Below are 21,045 nucleotides of genomic sequence, written 5' to 3'. Positions count from 1 at the left end.
CTTCCTCATTCTGTGCTATTGCTGTAAGCTATCTCCCAAGTTTTTCATAATTACCTGCCTTATACTTCTACATATATATTCTTACAAAAGTCGTGATATTTCTGACTACACCCAAGTGATCACTTTATGGTCACGTTCATCATCTAAAGGAAGATGTGGCACTTCATTTACAACAATATCTTCTTTTGAGATAATGAAATCCAAGAACTTCATACCACATGTGGCTTCTGTTACCTACTGCTTAAGATAGTTGTCCCTTAAAATCTCAAGAAATCCATTCTCTTTGGTTTCTGGTGCTGTCTCTTCATTCCAGTCTATATTACCATAATTGAAATTGTCCATAATGATGATCCTTTTCTTATTGGTCAGACATCTTTGCTTAAACATTTCTTTCACACTGCCTTCCACATTACCAGGTCAATAGCAACACCCTATTCAACATTACATCCTGTCTACCTCCACTTTACACCATAGTGCTTCAAAACTACTGTCACTATTTGTCCCCTGCATCTTTGCCCTATATGGGCACAACTCATCTGCCTTCATCGATAGCACTTCTCCTCCCTTTTTTTACCTTGCCTGTCTTTGTGAAAGACTACATATACTTCCATCTCTATTCTGCAAAATGTCATTCTTGTTCAACTCAACAATTTTTGATCAGATGAACTCTATCAATACTACAGTTTCATTCCCTTGTTTTGAATACCTCTGGCAATTTGTAAACATACACACTGGCTCATTTCTATTTCTATAACAAGTCTGAGTGACCCCAATTCTTAGATATGACTCCTTCAACCTCTCCCCTCTGTTGATTCCTGTCATCACTGATATTACACTCCTCCCCTTCCTCCATATCTAAATGTCGTCCTCATATCCTTTCCTATCTTAATCCTTTCTTACGTCCTTACACATCTGCCATCATCAAGACTTCTCATAATGTCTCCCTGTCCACCCTGATTTCTCCCTACCCCATCCTTTTCCTGTCTGCCCTGTGTTCCTTCTCTTTCTCTGTCTCATTCTCTTCACTCGTGCCACTTACTTCTCCATTCACAAAGTTGCCTACCTTACTCTCTTGCTCTTCCACATTATCTCTTGCTTTCCCTGTCTTACATTCACTTCTGTCGTTTTCTCTTGCAACAGTTTCTCCAGCTGACTTACACCAAATCCATTCATATGTAGCCCATCTCTTTGATACAGCTCTATTCACCCTTTAAATTCATACCACACATTTACAAAATGATCTCCTTTCTCCTCACACAACTCTGCTAGCATACCATTTATAATCTTTGCGTGCCTTCTCAACTCATCATTATTATACCTGGGCAATGCTGACCTGCCTTATCTTTACCAACTGTGCTTCATCTCTTCAATTACTTTCTCAGTGCCATTTACGCAAATTTCATTTTCACTATCTTGCATCCACTTCCGCTGTCTTACCACTCATCGCCGCTAACTCTCCGCCATCTACTTAATGCTGTTATATGATATCCATCAATATAAAGAAACATGTAAACCATGATAAAATTTAAAAGATTGAAATGAATTACATTTCAATGTAATTCATTTCAGTGAATTACATTGAAATGAACAACTTTGGGGTGAAGAAAAATATTAGGAATTTAATATAATAGATCATAAAAAATGTATTGTTATTATCATTTAAGACCTGCATGGAGCCATAAGAGTCAATGTGGGAGGCCTATCCTAAACAACACAGTGTATCATACCACTTCTTTTCATCCATTCAACATTCATGCTTTCATAACCTTATCAGGCATTACATACATGGTTCAACCACCCTCTTCACTCTCTTGTTCATGACTTCCTTTCACAACTTCCAAGAATTGCTACTTGTCCTTGCTCCTTGTTCTACCATACTGAAGAACTCCCCCAGTGTCAACCCTGTAACTACCTCTCAACAGTTTAGATGTCTCAGTCATATGAAGTCTCCTTCTTCTATATACCAAACTTTGCAGTTCACATTCCCTTAGTCTATCCTTATAACTAACTTTGTACAGTCCTTGTATCATTTTTGTTATCTGCCTCTGTACTCTCTCCAAGGTTAATTTAGTCCACTTCAAATCCAAGGGACCAAAACTGAGCACAGTACTCCAAGCGTGATCTGATTAGGGCTTTATACAATGGAATCACGTCTTCTCTTTGTGCTAGTCAGTATCTTTCTCAGTTTTGCAGCAATCTTCTGGATTACCTTTGCCACCTTTGCATGTCCCCCGAACTGCAGGTTTTTATCAATCATCATCACCCCCAAGATTCCTTGCCTCTCTCACTTCCTCCAGTACAGTTCCTCCAACAAAATATGCAGCTTCTCATGTATGGATCCCAAACAACAAGACCTTAGATTTAGTTGCATTAAACTGATATACCCATTCATTTGCCCATTTGTTCAGCTTATTCAAACCCTAAAGGGCTACCATATCTGCACTATTATTAATAACCCTTCCTAACATCACATCATATGCAAACAACTGAATATCCCCCTGCAATCCATTGGCAGTGTCATTGATATAAAGGTTAAACAAGACAGGTCCCTGTACTGAGTCCTGTGACACTCACTTGTAACCTTTTGCTTCCTTGATACCTCTCCCTCATACACAACTCTGATATTGACAGCCAATCTCCAAATCATTTCACTAACCTGACATCTAACATCTAAACCCATGTGCTGTATGTAACTTAAATATCAGCTTATTACATAGCATCCTACAAATTCCCTTTGTAATTTTTTTAAAAAATGGCATCATATGTCTTTCTCTCATCAGCTACTCTTGTTACTTTATAAAAGCAATCAGATTACTAAAACAAGAGTGCCCCTTAACAAATCCATGCTTATTCTCACAAGTGACTATACCCTTATCTTTCCAATGCTGTATATGATCTGTCACTAATTTCTCCAAAATCTTAAAAAAAAGCTGTATTAATAATAAAAATTACTTTTGTATTCAGTTAAGTGTAAAAGAGATATCTATTGAGAACTTTAAAAAAAATTAACGTATTTGTATAAGACACACTTTTTTTTCTTTGAAAATAGGTCTGAAAAACAGGGTGCATCTTATATGCTGATACTCAGTTTTTTATTACTTTCATTTCTGGAAATTTTCTCTGTTCCGAGTTATATGATTTCTTTCTTGCTTCCTTGCAGTGTGTGTGAGATCATTCCACTAATGTAGAGTTCAGTGGATGCGCATGCGCTGTCATCGATGATCATAGCTGTGTTCCCGTTCATTTAAACTTTCCAATTGTTGTCGCGGTTGTTGTGAACGGTAATAAATTCCTGCCATTAAATTTTCTCTAAATTTCTTGGCAAATTATGGCTGAAAAATGTCGACATTGCTAAAATATTGCATACAAGCTATGTGTGATTGCGTATGCTAAAGAACAGGGAAACAGGGCTGCAGAGAAGCATTTAGGGCCACCAATGATTGAGAAAATGATAAAACTTGGCAGAATAAGGAAGAGGATCTAAAAAATCTTTTTTTCCTAAAAAATGTGAACAAAAAAAGGGAGTGCATGTCTTATAGGCCGGTGTGTCTTATACACTGGCAAATAACGATATTTACTACAGTTACAAATTGCTATAATACTATTGTGAACTAAATATATATATATATATATATATATATATATATATATATATATATATGAAAATAATTTATATGACTATACAGGGTGTTCGGGATAAATTTGACATATTTATAATTAATTATATTTTTCCGTAATTTACATGTATTAACACACACTTCTCTTCATTTAAAAGTTTGGACCCTTCTTCATTCATATACAAGATGTCAGAAAGGATGGATAGCTGGAACCCTCCTGAATCATGGAAGAGAATAACTTGTATCATGATGATTCGTGCCCGCCATCAAAATAAGGATATTACGACTGCTGCCCAATGCTCCCTGAATACAGTAAAAACAATCAGGCATGAACTAGAGACTTGCAATGGTGACTACGAGGATGTAGCAAGAAGAAAGATCCCTAGCAGATGATCTGATTGCGTTCGTACAGCAGAATTCCTCGCAAATCTGCAGGAACAGGTGTTGAAGAACCCTGGCATTGGAATTCGGGCTTTGTTCGTGGAGTTGCTAACTGTAGTCAAGCCCTGGATAACAAGGGTAGCCAATGGTAGGCCGTATGTATGGCCTACCATTCAGCAATCAGATTACTAAAACAAGAGTGCCCCTTAACAAATCCATGCTTATTCTCACAAGTGACTATACCCTTATCTTTCCAATGCTGTATATGATCTGTCACTAATTTCTCCAAAATCTTAAAAAAAAGCTGTATTAATAATAAAAATTACTTTTGTATTCAGTTAAGTGTAAAAGAGATATCTATTGAGAACTTTAAAAAAAATTAACGTATTTGTATAAGACACACTTTTTTTTCTTTGAAAATAGGTCTGAAAAACAGGGTGCATCTTATATGCTGATACTCAGTTTTTTATTACTTTCATTTCTGGAAATTTTCTCTGTTCCGAGTTATATGATTTCTTTCTTGCTTCCTTGCAGTGTGTGAGATCATTCCACTAATGTAGAGTTCAGTGGATGCGCATGCGCTGTCATCGATGATCATAGCTGTGTTCCCGTTCATTTAAACTTTCCAATTGTTGTCGCGGTTGTTGTGAACGGTAATAAATTCCTGCCATTAAATTTTCTCTAAATTTCTTGGCAAATTATGGCTGAAAAATGTCAACATTGCTAAAATATTGCATACAAGCTATGCGTGATTGCGTATGCTAAAGAACAGGGAAACAGGGCTGCAGAGAAGCATTTAGGGCCACCAATGATTGAGAAAATGATAAAACTTGGCAGAATAAGGAAGAGGATCTAAAAAATCTTTTTTTCCTAAAAAATGTGAACAAAAAAAGGGAGTGCATGTCTTATAGGCCGGTGTGTCTTATACACTGGCAAATAACGATATTTACTACAGTTACAAATTGCTATAATACTATTGTGAACTAAATATATATATATATATATATATATATATATATATATATGAAAATAATTTATATGACTATACAGGGTGTTCGGGATAAATTTGACATATTTATAATTAATTATATTTTTCCGTAATTTACATGTATTAACACACACTTCTCTTCATTTAAAAGTTTGGACCCTTCTTCATTCATATACAAGATGTCAGAAAGGATGGATAGCTGGAACCCTCCTGAATCATGGAAGAGAATAACTTGTATCATGATGATTCGTGCCCGCCATCAAAATAAGGATATTACGACTGCTGCCCAATGCTCCCTGAATACAGTAAAAACAATCAGGCATGAACTAGAGACTTGCAATGGTGACTACGAGGATGTAGCAAGAAGAAAGATCCCTAGCAGACGATCTGATTGCGTTCGTACAGCAGAATTCCTCGCAAATCTGCAGGAACAGGTGTTGAAGAACCCTGGCATTGGAATTCGGGCTTTGTTCGTGGAGTTGCTAACTGTAGTCAAGCCCTGGATAACAAGGGTAGCCAATGGTAGGCCGTATGTATGGCAGCAGGATTCGGCCCCTTGCCACACCTCTGGGAAAAGTCAAAAATGGTTGTCTGAAAATTTCTACGACTTCACCAGTCCAAATGTTTGGCCTCCAAACTCCCCAGACCTTAACCCCATGGATTATTTTGTATGGGGCGCAGTTGAAAAAGACACCAATCGCACTTCCAGTAATACAAAAGCCCAGTTAATGGATAAAATTAAAACAGTTTTTGCGGCCCTTCCCAGGGAGACTGTAGCATCAGCTTGTTCGAGGTTCCGAAGCAGAATTGAAGCTGTGATCGATGTTAATGGTGGTTATTTTGAGTAAATCTTGTTGATAGTATTGTAATTAACTCTGCCTGTAATGTTTTTTTGTCAATTCATTAAATTTAATAGATACAAAGAAGATTTTCTTTTTCCTTACGAAACTGTCAAATTTATCCCGAACACCCTGTATATCTGAATGATAAAATGGAAACTAACTAATTTATTTCCAATGGCACTACTAAAACGTGTGATAAGGCTTGTGTTCATTGTACATGTTGATTAATTTTAACGGTATAGATGAGAACACAGACTGATAAGAAAATGACTATTATATTTACGGCTATTTTGCCTGCTTCTTGTTAACAGGGGCACTCCTAAACAGAAGCAGGCAAAATAGCCGTAAATATAATAGTTTGTTAAGAGGAGTAACATGAGAGTTTTCCCAGAAATAATATCCATATTTAATAACTTATTGCTGATATTTCGCTAGTATTCTATCCAGCATCTTCAATGCACAAAAATAGTTTGTCACGGTACCGAGACAATCACAATCTGGTATAACAATGGGACTAGTTTGAACAATTGTAATGTGCAAAAAAAAGACTAAAGTCCTAATTAGGTGCCATCTATGTTGAATAAATAAAAAAAACATAGAGAGAGAGAAATTGGATATTAATTTGGTCTTAAGATGACTGTCTCCCAAATCTTTGGCAAATTTATACAGCCATACATGTTGAGGTTTGGAGTATGTGTCAAAGGCTTCTGTTGATTCCAGGAACAACCTCTCCGACTTGTAAAGCTTTTGTGCAGCACTTTTGTTATTTTCTAATCGATCCTGTGTGGGGGTATCTAGCAGACCATGCTTTAGATTATTAATCAAAAGGCACTACTAGTTCCATCTTTCTAGAAGACTTTGTCAGGTGCATAATACTTAGAAGAAGAAAAAGGGATACATAAAAACATTACTTGGGTACATCACCAAACTTCTAAATTATTAACGGATTGCTCACATTAGAATGAATTCGCACGGAAATGGTCTTGCAGCTGCCATAGCTGAATAGCAGAGGAGTAACAATCAGAAAGGTTGTGGCTGAGGTTGACATTAAGGTGAACAGGATTTAATACAATTTCTGTTGATGCTAAGATTTTTCTTTTGCGTTCATTATAGCATTTGTAAATGATTTCCGCTCTATCCCACTTTACTGAGTGTATAGCTGATTGATGGTATTGGGATCAGAAGAATTAAGACCATGGCTGGATAAGGCCATGGCCCTGGTTCTACTGTAGGTGATGTCTCTGAGATGTTCTTCGATATGAAGCTCAGTTGATTTCTCTGTTGGTCCATAATATGGGGAATTACAGCCACACCAAAGACAGTACACACCTGGATATTTCAAATTGTTATGGTTAGGTTTTACTGGCTCATGCCATGGTCAAGCTGTCAAGTGGGTGAATAAAGTATGAATCTTATATTTCTTGAGGATTTTTGCTTGTTAGAAATATAGCTGATATACAGAATGGGAATATAACCTTTCACATCATTACTCTCTTCAGCATGGTGTGTAGATGGATTAAACAAGAGTTTAGAAATTGGCTTTTTATGATAACCATTCTTCTGAAAAATTGATAAAAGCAGCTTTAAATCTTTGGCCATCTGGTCTTCATCACTGAACTTTGGTGATGTACCCAAGTAATGTTTTTATGTATCCTTTTTTTTTCCTTCTATGTATTATGTGCCCAATGAAGTCTTCTAGAAAGGCAAAACTAGTAGTGCCTTTGGAAATAAATTAGTTATTTTCTTATTTTATCATTCAGCTAATTTAGTCATATAATTTATTTTCATTAAAACATATGTAATAGCCATGAAAACCTAATCTATGAAATACACGCACGCATGCACACAAATTATTTAATACAGTTACAGATCACAATTTCCCATATTTATGATTAAACTATCATTCCAATTATTGTTCAGGTAGTGTAATAGAACTTAGCACTTTCTTTGAATAAATGTTGATATCAAGACTGAAATTTTTCCTTCCAAGTTTTCCAAGGAAAAGTTTGCAAATAAAGATTAAGGGGAATCCATGATAGATCTTTTTGTTTGTTTAACACATTCATTGCCAAGCTGAAAATTGGAATTTCATGTGGTGGCCAAATTTTTTACTTGATAGTGACGTCCATGCGATAACGCGTGGTCGGCCGCTTGGTGAGAACTTGCATCACGCAATATCGCGTGATTGGCAATGAACGTGTTAGAGTGTTTTTTCAGGTAAAATATTTGGATTTAACAGTAAACCTGAATAAATTTACAATGACTTCTAGGAATCAAAGTATAAAATTTCTGCAGCATCAGTAAGTGGAACACTGGTGTGAAGGGAAGTAATATCAAAACAAATTCATAATATCAGAAAGTGATTAAGTTTTATATCTTTGATTTAGAGAGAAACTTTGCAGAATTTCTCTCTTGTAATGGATATTTTTTGTATTTCTATTTTCATGCTATGCACTAATGAAATCTTCTAAGAAGACAAAACTAGTTGTGCATTTAAATAAAAATAATTTTGATATCTTTCAGTTTTTATTCATTAAATTTCTTCAATTAGGTCATGTAGTCAAGCAAATCTGATGCATCAAATATATATTTAAGTTCTCACTAGCATTACGAGGGGCCTGGAAAGTCCTAATAAACACCAAGAACAAAAATGATATTAAAGCAAGTGATATAACCACAAGAAAGAACATACGAGGATATAAAAATATAAGAACATAAGTTGCCTTCATAATCTGCTGCTACTAGCATGTTATTATTATTATTATTATTCAGGCCTCCATGGAGTCAAAAGACTGATCGATGGGGGAGGTCCCCCCCCCCCAAGAAACACAAAGTCTATCATACCACTCCTTGAACTCATTGACTGTTCTCACTCTCACCACTCCATCAGGCAATGCATTCCATGCAAAGAAACCACTCCTCACCCTCTTGCTCACAGTTTCCTTTCGTAACTTGCCTCTTGTAATCATTCCTTCCTGCTGTTCAACCAAGCAAAAGAACTCCCCAGTGTCAACCCTGTAACCACCTCTCAACTGTTTAAAAGTCTCAATCATATCACCTTCTTCTATCCACCAAACTGTGCAGTGCACATTCCCTCAGCCGATCCTCATAACTATCATTGTACAGTCCTGAAACCATCTTTGTTATCCACCTTTGTACCTTTTCCACAGTTAATTTATCCCCTTCAAATCCTGGGGACCAAATCTGAGAACAGTAGTCCAAGTGTGGTCTGATCAGGGTCTTATACAACGGAATGATAACTGTTTTATCTCTGCAGGTCAGTGTCCTTCTCATTACAGCAGCAATCCTCTGTGTTACCATCTCCACTTTTGCAATATGTCCCCTTAATTTCAGGTTTCTATCAATCATCAACCCCAGATCTCTTGTCTCCCCTACTTCCTCCAGTATAACTCCTCCCTTAGAGCATGCAGTGTCTCATCGATGTTTCCCAAACCTCAAGACCTTACATTTTGCTGCATTAAACTGAGACCCCAATTCATTTGCCCATCTATCTAGCTTATTTAAATCCTCTTGCAGGGCTGCTGCATCTGCACTATTACTAATAATCCTTCCCAGCTTCGCATCATCTGCAAACAACTGAATATCCCCTTTCAACCCACTAACAATATCATTGATATAAAGGTTAAACAATATAGGTCCCAATATTGAGCCCTGTGGGACCCCACTTGTAACCCTCTGCTTCCTTGAAACTGCCCCACCATACACAACTCTCTGATACCTATCGGACAGCCAATCCTGAATCCAATTGACCAATCTGACATCCAGACCCATGTGCTGCAACTTAAATATCAGCTTATCATGTGGCACCCTGTCAAATGCCTTCGCTAAGTCTAAGAAAATGGCATTATATGCCTTTCCCTCATCTAATGCTTTTAACTTTATCATAAAAGGCTATCATATTGCTAAAACAAGAGCGCCCCTTCACAAATCCATGTTGACTCTCACAGATAACATTACCCTCATCTGCCCAATGCTGTATACAGTCCTTCACTATGTTCTCCAAGATCTTACTAATTTGTGTGTCATCAGTAGTTAGTAAGGTCTATAATTAGACACTCCCAGTCTGCTGCCGCCCTTATGCAATGGCACTATCTTACCTTCCTTCCATTCCATGGGCACCTTTCCAGCAGCCAGACTTTCATTGAAAAGCCAGGTTAAAGGCACTGTAGTTCCCTGGTACATTCTCTCAAAGCTCGTGGTGAAATACCATCCAGTCCCAAAAAACACACTCTCCTCCTGTACCTCTAAACCTTAAACCTGCCCTATCCCTCTAGCATTAAAACTGACTCCTCCAGGATGAAATACTCCAATAAAGTGTTCATTGAACAATTCTACTATGTCCTCTGCATCAGTCACTCTATTCCCATTTTTATCCCACAATATCATTCTTCCACAATCATTTCTCCTCCTACTGGCCACATATCAAAAAAATTCCCTAGGATTTTCTTTGGATCTTGGGGCTAATCTCCTCTCATATTCCAGTTTCGTCTTCCTTACCATACTAGTCACTCTTCTGGCCCGTGTCTTATACTCTTCATGCATCTTCTCTTCTTCTGTCTCCTTATATCTTTTTTTTTTGCATGCAATTCCTGTTTAATATTGTTTAGTCTTTGTGTTCTTTCTATTAAAGCAACTGATATAACCACAAGAAAGAACATACGAGGATATAAGAACATAAGTTACCTTCATAACTTTTGCTACTAGTATGTTCTTTCTTGTGGTTATATCAGTTGCTTTGATATCATTTTGTTCTAGGTATTTATCAGAACTTTCCAGACCTCCCTCTCCCTCCCTTCCTTCCTCATATAGTTTATAAACATAAACTCCCATAAACATCCTCATGGATGTTTAAACCTAACATCCATGACTGCATATGAAAGAGATTTCCATTACACATTTCCTCACTCTGAAAATATTTTATGAGACCAATATTTGTAATTTCTAATGTTTGTAATTTTTGTAATATTTTATTTATTTTTGTAATATTTTTCTAATATTTGTAATTTTTAATATTTTATTTATTTATTTTTATTTTTTGTAATTAATGTTAATCTATTCAAGTGACCAATACTATTTCTGAGATTTATGTGTTTTCTTATATTGATATATCCATTTTATTAACAACTATAGTTTTGCAGTTTTATTCCTGGTACAGATGACTAAATACATATTTTATATGTTAGGTTAGTCTGGTGCTCAACAAGAAAACTCTGTTTCTTCTAAATATATTTAATCCTGAAAATCCTATTGTTCTTGCATTTCAAGAGAAGTATGGACTGGTGATAGATTATAAATGGTATGCATATATATATATATATATATATATATATATATATATATATATACGAGATCCGACACACACAAAAAAATGAGACTAACCCTATAGCTTGAGAATGGAGAGTGGGAGGGGAGAAACAAAGAGATTGTTATAAAGCATGTTCTAACCTGTTACCATCAGATAAGGCTAAATTTCATTGCTTTATTCAGTACAAGTGGACATATGTTCAAATATAGACATTTTCGTACCCTTGGTCAGTAAATGTTGGAAAGCAAGAGTGAACAGCGAATTAACATCAAGTTTCTTGTGTAACTGAAGAAATCCGCAATGAAACTTTTCAATTATTGACTGAGGCTTATGGTGAAGAGTGCATGTCTCATGCATGTGTTTTTGAATGACACAAACGATTTTTGGAAGACAGAGAAATCATCATGAAAGATGATTGCCCAGGCTGCCGACTCACAGCAGTTACAGTGACAACATTAAAAGCACGAGATATGATTTGAAAAGACAGAAGGTTGGGTGTTTAAGCTGTAGCTGAGAAAGTTCATTTGGACAGGGGAAAGTGTTTGATGCATTTTAATGGAAGAATTGAACATGAAAAAGGTTTGTCCAAAAATGATTCCAAAAATTTTGTCAGATGAACAAAAATAACATCACAAGGAACTGTGTTTGGACATTTTGCAACACATTAAGGATGAACCAGATTTGTTAAATTTGGTAATTCTTGTGATGAAACTTGGATATTTACATATGATCCAGAAACCAAGCAACAATTGATGCAGTGGAAGTCAGAAACATCTCCAAGGTCAAGAAAAACATGCATGAGTCGTTCAAAGTTCAAGGCCATGTTGATTGTTTTCTTCGATATCCAGGGTATTGTAATGGCAGAGTGGATTCCCATGATAAATCTGCAATATTACCTTGAAGTCTTGATGAAATTGCGCAAATGCATGAGAAGGAAATGACCAGAATTTTGGAGAAACTGTTGGATTTTGCACCAAGACAGCGCGCCAGCCCACAATGCTTTGCCTGAAGCAGATTTTAGCTAATCAAAACATCACTGTGCTTGAGAACCCACCCTATTCACCGGACCTGGCTCCTTGCAACTTCTACCTCTTCCCAAAGATCAAGTTGGTGCTCAAAGGAATATATTTTTTGTCGGTAGAAGATGCGAAAGCAAAAATGACGGAAATCCTCGACAACCTTTCAGAAAATGATTTGCAGAATTGCTTTGAATGTTGGCAGCATCATATGCAGCTCTGTGTCAACTCAGAAGGAAACTATTTTGAAGGATATCATAGTTGATTTTCTCAATTTGTTAAATAAAAAGAGATATAGGCACAGTCTCATTTTTTTTCTGTGTCAAACCTCATATATATATATATAAAATAACAATATATATAAATATATATATAAAATAACAATATATATAAATATATATATAAAATAACAATATATATATAATTTATAAATATATAAATACAGTTAATTCTCTCTTTACATGGCTTTTTTTTTTTTACATGATTTCGAAATAACATAGTTTAAAAAACAAAAGCAATACTATTTTTACACTGTATATTTTGATTTAACATGGTTCAAATGGTGCTTATTTTTAAAATTTCTGTTTGATTTCAGTTCCATTAAAAAAGGATATTTTCATTATAATTATCACTTCTTAGTATGGTACATATGTATTTAAATATTAGAGATTACTCTGTGCTATAGAATGTAGACAAATGCCAAGTAGAACTTATATACTGAATCATAAAAAAGTATTGGTGGCTTTAAAGCATCTAAGGATCATGCGACTATTATTTTGCAACAATGCTTCAGGAGATCATATATTAAAACCACCATCATCATCAAATTCCTGACATATACCCTCAAGGGGTGTGCAGGATATGATAGTATTAAATATTTACATCATTACTAACTTCTTATCTACAATTTTCCTCCAAATCAGTCTGTTACTTGTCAAGACTCCAACATACATTATCAGATCTTATATTTCTATCCTCTAAGGCATTTTTTACTGTATCAATCCACCTATAGCTTGGTCTTCCTCTGGGTCTTTTTGCTGCCAACTTGGCAGAGAACACTTGTTTTGCTAATCTTTCCTCTCCCATTCTGTTTAAGTGACCATACTACCTGAGATTAGCTCTGCTAACACATTCCTGGATGCTAACAATGTCAAGTTCTTTTCTAATATCCCCGTTTTTAATATGATATTGCCATTGATGCCATCTGTTCATGCCCCAGTCTTTCTCTGGTCTCTCATATCTGCGGTCTCTAGTCTTTGGTCAAGTGTTTTACTTCTGACATAGCTCTCAGATCCATAAGTTAAAATTGGTTTGAACACTGTCTTGTATACAGCTAATTTAGTGTTTTGGCTAATTTCTCTCCATATAAATTTATTCAGTTGACTGCCTACCATACCAGCTTTGTTGATTCTTTTGTCTATTTCCATATTTAATTTACCATCTTCAGTAAAAATCATGCATAAGTAACTAAAATGTTTTACTTGTTCTATAGGTTCTCCATTCACAATGCAGTTGATATTTTCAATGCTTCTGTCTTTGACTTGTATTGCTGACTTTCATACCAAATCTATTACAATACAGTTATTCAATTTAGTCAGGGAATCTTGACCTTCTTGATATTTATTTTCTATGTTCTTGCCAAAATCATCCCATAAATTTTGTTTAGCTAGTTTTACATGGTGTTTAGCTTTCTTACATTTGTCTCTGTATTCTCTAAGAACACAAGCTGACTTATTTGCCAGGAACTTTTGATATGCTTTCTTCTTTTCCTTCACTGCCTCTTGAATTTCCTGTCTCCAACATGGAGTTCTGATTTTTCTATCCTTGCAGACAATCTAACCACATGCCTCTCTGGCTGAATCAATCAATGTTTTCCTCAGGGCTTGCTCCTAAATCTCCAAGGTTTGGTTCCTGTTTACAAACTCTCATTTTTTTTTTTTAATAATATTTGCTTATTTTAGTCTACAGTTTACATCTGAGAGCTGCTCAACTTTTATTCGCTTTAAAACTGTCTTACATGTTCTTCTTTTCAATAGAAATTCAGTTTAATCCTGCTGAAGATTAAATTGTGATCACTACCAATTTCAAATCCTCTGTACACTCTAGTGTCCTGCACAAGTGAGAAAACATCCCTATCTACATTCAGTGAGACTTTTCTTATTCCTTGCCTCTTCTCTCCATGTGAATTTATGCACATTTTTATGTTGGAACATTGTGTTAGTAATAACCAGTCCATGTCCTGAGCAGAAATCCAACAGGTATTTGCCATTATTATTAGCTTTGCTCTTTTCTCCAAATTTTCCCAAAATATTTTTGTATGTCTCACAATCATTTCCTACTCTGCTATTTAGATCCCCAACAAGGACCAACTTTTCCTTTTTCATTGTGTCAGTTGCTTTCTCTAAAGCTTCAAAAAATTCTTCCACTTTTACATTAGTAGAAGCTTCTGTGGGACCATAGGCACAAATAAGTCTCATTGTCCAGTTCCCCATTCTGATATTTGCCCACATCACTCTATTTGAAATTGCCTGCCATTCAAGAAGATTTTGCCTCATATTTATTGTTGAATACTATTGCTATTCGTTCTTTTCCTTGATTGTCATTGCCTGAATATAACATTTTGCATTTATTGCTCAGAAAGATCTCACCAGTTTTTGTCTTTTTTGTTTTGGTCACCCCTTTTATATCAATCTGGTACTTATACAATTCCTCAGCTAGCTCCATTTCTTTGCCATTCAGGCTTCTTATGTTGATAGTACTGATCTTGTACTTGGGTGATATTGAGTTGGGGTGTGTTTTAGGATTTGTTCCAGTAGCTGACTTTTTGATGACTTTCCCTGTTCCCTTGGGAAAACAATGTGGACCTTGTTTAACCAGGCAATGCCCCATCCTGCATGAAATTCTATTATGCTATACCATCATTTTATATTGTGGTATAAGCCAATAAGAATACAATTTGGTCAGCTAAATCCTAAATTTCTAGCCCATCCTTGTTCATTCATTATCGAGCCTAACAGGATGCACCATGAGAATATGAGAATTGGACATTAAGTCAGAAGCTGTGGTCAGTTCTCTGCATTCTTTAAAGGCTATGTGGAGGTCTCCTCTCAGTTATACAGCTTTGATCCTTAAGCACACTATATTAAAATCATTACTCGTTAATCTATCCCTTAGACTGCAGGTAATGAAAGGTGTGGATTTCAACACATTACTTATTTATTTGCACTAGAAGGCAAATAAAAAAGGTTCCTTTACAAAAGAAATTTTTAATGAATGGTTCCAGAATGTTTTGTTCCAGAAGTTAATGCTATTTGATGAAAAAAAATCTGAACTTTAAAGTTTTATTGATTATAGACAATGTGCCTCTCCATCGTGTTTTAGAACACCCAAATGTGGAATTTTGTTTTCTGCCACCTAATACAACATCCTTAATACAACCACTAAACCAGGGTGTGATCGCTACCTTCAAAACTTACTACATAAGAAGAACATTCGAATACATTTTGGATAAACTAGATAAAGATAATTTAATGACAGTTATTGATGTGAGGAAGAAATTTTCTGTTTTGGATTGCATCAAACTTGCTAAGTTGGCATTGTCAGAATTGAAACTATCAACTTTAAATGCATGCTGGAAAGCTACTTGGCCAGTGTGTGTGAAAAAGAAAAAACCCTGTACCGTTGCATACAAGTGAATATCCCAGTATCATCAGATTAGCACATGCAGTTGGCAGAGAAGGATTTGATGATTTTTTTTTGTCTGCAGATATTGAAGAATTGATGGTTGACATGGCTGTTAGTGATGACAAAATAATAGAAGCTGTCCTTGAGAATCTCGATGAAAAAGAAAAAAGCGATGATGATAAAGAGATTCTACTCACTGCAGGATTAATTAATGAAGGGCTTCAAATAGCTAGTAAAATTGCAAAGTCATTTTCTTACACATGATCCAAATACTGAATGAGACAGTTTAAACGTGAACCGAAGTCATGTATGGTGCAATATGAAGAATTATACAAAGATCTAGGCAAAACAGGATTCCAACGATTAATACAGAGTTTGTGGTAAAAAAAAAAAAAAAAAAATCAACCTTCAGAATTATTGGAAATTAGTGCTAATTTAGTTTAATTTTACTGAAGAAAAGGTTTTGTCATTGCAGTTTGAACAGGATGGCCAAAGTGTTTCAAGTGATGGAAGTGATTTAATTCCAGTCTCACACAAAAGAATGTGGTTACTCTCAGAAAGTGATGCCAAATAAAATTTAACTAATAACCATATGCTCAGGTGTATTTGGACCTTTTCGAAATTCTGTTTTATTAGTGACACACTATTTTCTTTAAGAGATGCATATATATATATATATTTTTTTTTTAAATAAAAAAACTTTAATTACACTACTAGTTTTGTCTAAAACTAGACTTCATCAGGTGTGATATAAATACCAGTAACCAATCTAAAATAATTGGTCTCTTTAAAAACTCAGAGTAATATATCTAATACTGATATATGATGGAAGAATGAACTCTGACTGTATCATTATGCTCATGTGCTCATATAAGGTCTTGAGAGTGCCAATATTGAATTGTGGAGCTGTGAGAGTCTGACAGGCTGTAGCTTAGGTTGTTATTAATATGGACGGGATTGATAACTATCTCTCCTTAGACTCTAAAATTCTTCTCTCTAATTCATCACAACATCGGTGCATGTTGACAGTTTCATCCCAGAGAATCTGATGTGGAAAACCTTCATCATTTCAGTTTGCTTAAAATAACACATGACTGGACAAGGCACTGGCTCAAGCTCTGTTGTAGGTAATGTCTCTCTTTTGTTCCTCTAAACAGAGGTCAATAGATTTCTCTGTTTGTCTGAAGTATGGCTAGCTGCAGTCACAAAGAATCTTATAAATATCAGGATATTTAAGATTATTGTGTTTAGTTTTAGGACGACTTAAGATGGAATGAAATTTAGGAAGGGTTGTGAAGAACGTCTTGATATTATATTTCTTCAGACTTTTAGACAATTTTGAAGATAAAGAACTAATATATGGCAAAGAAATGCTGCCCTTAGAAGTAGTGGTGTCTTCATATTGTCATGGATGGGAGTTGAACAGTAATCATTCTGTAGTTTTCTTAGAGTATTCATTAAGTTTAAATGTAACTTGAAGATGTTTAAGTTCATTATGAAGTTCCTCTTCGTCCAACAGAACAGACCGAGCTTGGTGACGTAGAGTGGAGATCATACCCAACTTCTGTGGAGGCAAATGGTGTGAGTCAGCATGAAGGTACCTGTCTGTATGTGTCGGTTTTCTGAAAATAGAAAATTTGAGATGTTCAGCTGTCCGGGTTACTTTGATATCTAAGAATGCAATAGAGCCATCAACTTCCAATTCAGATGTGAACTTGATATTTGGGTGTATATCATTCAAATGTTCTTGAAAGAGTTTGAGGCTATCTAGACTATGTTCCCAAATAAGGAAAACATCATCGATGTAGCGAATCCATATCTTTGGTTTAAGTGAAAAGATGAAATTGCTTTTTCTTCAAAATTCTCTAGATAAATGTTGGCATGACCAGGAGACAAAGGATTTCCCATCGCAAGTTATGAATTCTGTTTGTAAATCGAGTCTTCAAATTTAAAATAACCTGAGTTAAGGCAGTGTGACAGTAAAGCGAAGATCTTCTTTGAAACTTTGTTCTTTAAAAGAGTAAGAACGTCTTCAGTGAGAACATTAGTTAATAAAGATACTACAGCAAAACTAGCCATAATATCTGAGTTAGTGACTCAAAAGTTTTAAGTTTTGATATAAAGTCTGTTGTATTTTTAATAAAGGAAGTGGATTTTTCCGGTAAAACATTTCAGAGAAGATGCAAGAAATTTTGACAGGTCGTAAGTCGGAGAATCGATATCCTCTTCTATAGATTAAAGAGGAATATTCTCTTTATGAATTTTAGGAAGACCATACAGTCGTGGGATTTAGAGGATGTAGTGATCAGAGGGAAAGGTGTACATTTCTAGGTAATTCTGATGTCATTCTTAGTAGAATTATTGGTCCGGTTGTAGAGTTCTGTGGAGGGATCTCTATCAAGAAGTGAATAGGAATCAGAACTTAATAATTCGAAGATCTTCTGGTGGTAATCCATTTTGTTTAGGATTACTCTGGCATTACCTTTGTCTGCTGGAAGGATTATGATGTCTTGGTTATTTCTTAAATGTTTGAGAGCCTGTCATTCAGAAGGTAGAATGTTATTTGATGGAGGTCTAGCACTGTTAATGGCAAAAATAGACTCAATTCAGAGTAAGTTTGTGTCCCAAGCAGGAAGGAGAGAAGCAGACTTTTCAATCTTTGTGAAAATAATTCCTTAGAAATAGATTTCAGTGATACAACAAAAGTCAGCCCTCTTGAGAGAACATTTATTTCACCGGGTGAGAGGATATGGGAAGATTTATTAATAACTACTTTGTTTTGAATGAGGGATGGTTTAGTAAAAGAGGATTGTTCTTGTTTTTGTTTTAGAAAATTGAATTTCCTGTTAGTTTTTGTTTGTTGTTGTTTTGGGACTTAGAGGCCAAAAGGTCACTAACTTCTTTAACATTATTCCAGGAATTACTATCTAGAGAAACTTCTAAGTGGTTAGCTAGAGAAGATTTTTTAGTGAATAATAATGCTAAGGCACGTTTAGTGTCGACAATTCTCTCAGCGAGAAGTTCTGATTTCGCTTTGCGATAGATCTTACAAGCCCGCTTGGTTTTAATATTCTCCTTGAATGATATAAAATTTAGAGTAACACCTTCTGCATTGGCCTCAACCAAAAAGAAAATGATGGTAAATGATAGAATAGAATTATAGAATATTATGGCAGCCATGGCTTCCCACAAAGAAAAAACAATGTCCTCACTGTTTTCATCAGAGAATAGAGCAATCAGTAAAAACTGAGCTACTGGAACATACTCATATTCAACACATTCAGAATTCAAGATAGACACAATCATTGTAAGAAGTATCAGTATTAATGGAAACGGAATGTCAGAAGAATTAGAATAGTGCTATGTCAACATAATTGACATCACCAAAGATGACATAAACAGATAAGATTCATCTAAATAATAAGTACAAGATGTTATCCTTTCTTTCAGTGTTGTACGGTAATCAGCATTCATTTTAGAAATTATGGACTTTACAACCGTGTTATAAGTAACTATTTTAATTTCCCGATGTTCCAGCCTTCATATTAAGTTCATCATCTGAAGTGTATACAAATATACAAGGACAAGCTGAGTTACATTTCACACAGTAAGCTAAAGAAACAATGATTTGATCACTGGTTATTCTACTGGCATGACCTCTAGTAAAAAAAAAAAATACAGATTTTTATTATTTATTATTATTATTACTCAGACACCATGGAACCAATTAAATTTAAAGGTATAAAAGTTTACAGTGTCTGAATAAATCAGGAACCCCTGGTAAGAAGGTTGAATTCAGATGATTAGAATAGAGCTGTAAAAGAGAAATGATAAAATGTAAAGAGAAATATAAAAGAGAAATAGACCCATAAAAAGAGAAATAAAACAATGTAAAAATTACTGAGGAATTTACCCCAGCTATCCAGAGAAGATTTATATAAACATACCGGAAAAGAAGCTAAGAAAAATTAAGAAGAGAAACTTGGAAAGGACAAAGTTGGTTCAAACTAAATAGGAGTTGTCAAGATCAGATTTTCACTTTAAGACATAAACATTTGAGAAATCATGGCAATATAACAGGAGTTTGTATTTTAATTTTTTTTTTTTTTAATATGATGACCCCACATATGAAAGGGCACAGGACCTATAATACAACAGTGCCATTTGTGGATATGTCAGTGTTTATGTTCTAGAGCCATTGCAATAAGAATTCAGCAGTAGGGTCTGGTAGGGTATCAGCATGGATGCTGAAAGAGTGTTCAGCTGAGTTGGCTGTGCCTTTCACCTGGTTGTATAATTTGAGTCTCAGCATAGGAAAGATTCCATATGAGTGGAAAGAATATATGATAATTCCATTGCATAAGTGTGTGGTGCAATGACTGATGTATCTAACTATAGATTTATCAATTTCACTGAGTAGTGGTGAATATTTTCGAAAAGTTGGTTAACAGCTTACATACAGAAATAGATTTAGAGAGAATCTATACTTTGCAATGAATAGCATGGGTTTACTAAGGGAAGTTCATGTCTGAGTAACTTGTTCATATTTTATAATAATATTACAGTTGAAAAGAATTATAAAACATGAGGAAAACTTATGTAAAAAAATTTATTAACTTAGAATTTTCACCTAAGTGTCATAAGCATCGTCAGTACACGAGCAGTAATTGGGTCTATTGTTATTCTATCTTTATATTAATGACAATGGGAAGGATTTGATGGAAGACATACAGGTTGTTGATGATGCAAAATTAAGCAAGATAATCCAGAATGCAACTTACATGCAGCACTTATTGGATGATTTGAATAGGCTGGAATTGTTGGCATGTGAAAATGGCTGTCAATTAGTAAATAGTAAATGCAAAGTTCTACATAGTAAATAGTGTTAGTAAATGCAAAGTTCTGCACTTTACATGAGGAATATGTAGATTTTTGAGTAAAATCAAATTATAGTAAAATCAAAATTAAAGTAAAATCCAGTAAAATCAAATTATAAGGAATATATGATTGTATTTGACTGTATTAACACAAATAAATGAAACTAACTAGTTCTGCCATATATATTTGTATATACTTGTAGCTTCATTTGGGTTAGGATTAGGATGAACAAAAAAATTACAATAAGTGGCTAACATGAACCATAACATTATTAAAATTCAAAAACATGTAGGAACCATTACAATAAGTTAAA

At 35.0% G+C, this 21,045-nt stretch overlaps 1 protein-coding gene across 5 annotated transcripts in view; it reads left to right on the top strand.

Moving 5' to 3' along the window:
* The window catches only part of Oseg6 (intraflagellar transport protein Oseg6), a 745,559-nt gene that overhangs the window by 139,664 nt on the left and 584,850 nt on the right, over positions 1-21,045 (top strand). For all 5 annotated transcript variants that reach the window (XR_016549279.1, XM_090403102.1, XM_090403101.1 and 2 more), the window contains one exon: positions 11,033-11,145. Coding sequence is in view for 4 of the 5 variants with exons in the window: in XM_090403102.1 (XP_090259228.1) it covers positions 11,033-11,145 (113 nt within the window). In the remaining variant the exon portion in view is untranslated. The remainder of the gene's footprint in view (positions 1-11,032; positions 11,146-21,045) is intronic.

The sequence above is a fragment of the Typopeltis vanoorti genome, chromosome 13, assembly GCF_054136105.1.
Source record: "Typopeltis vanoorti isolate ZY-2024b chromosome 13, IOZ_Tvanoo_1.0, whole genome shotgun sequence".
Classification (NCBI taxonomy): domain Eukaryota; kingdom Metazoa; phylum Arthropoda; class Arachnida; order Uropygi; family Thelyphonidae; genus Typopeltis; species Typopeltis vanoorti.
This window is presented reverse-complemented; position numbering and strand designations above follow the sequence as displayed.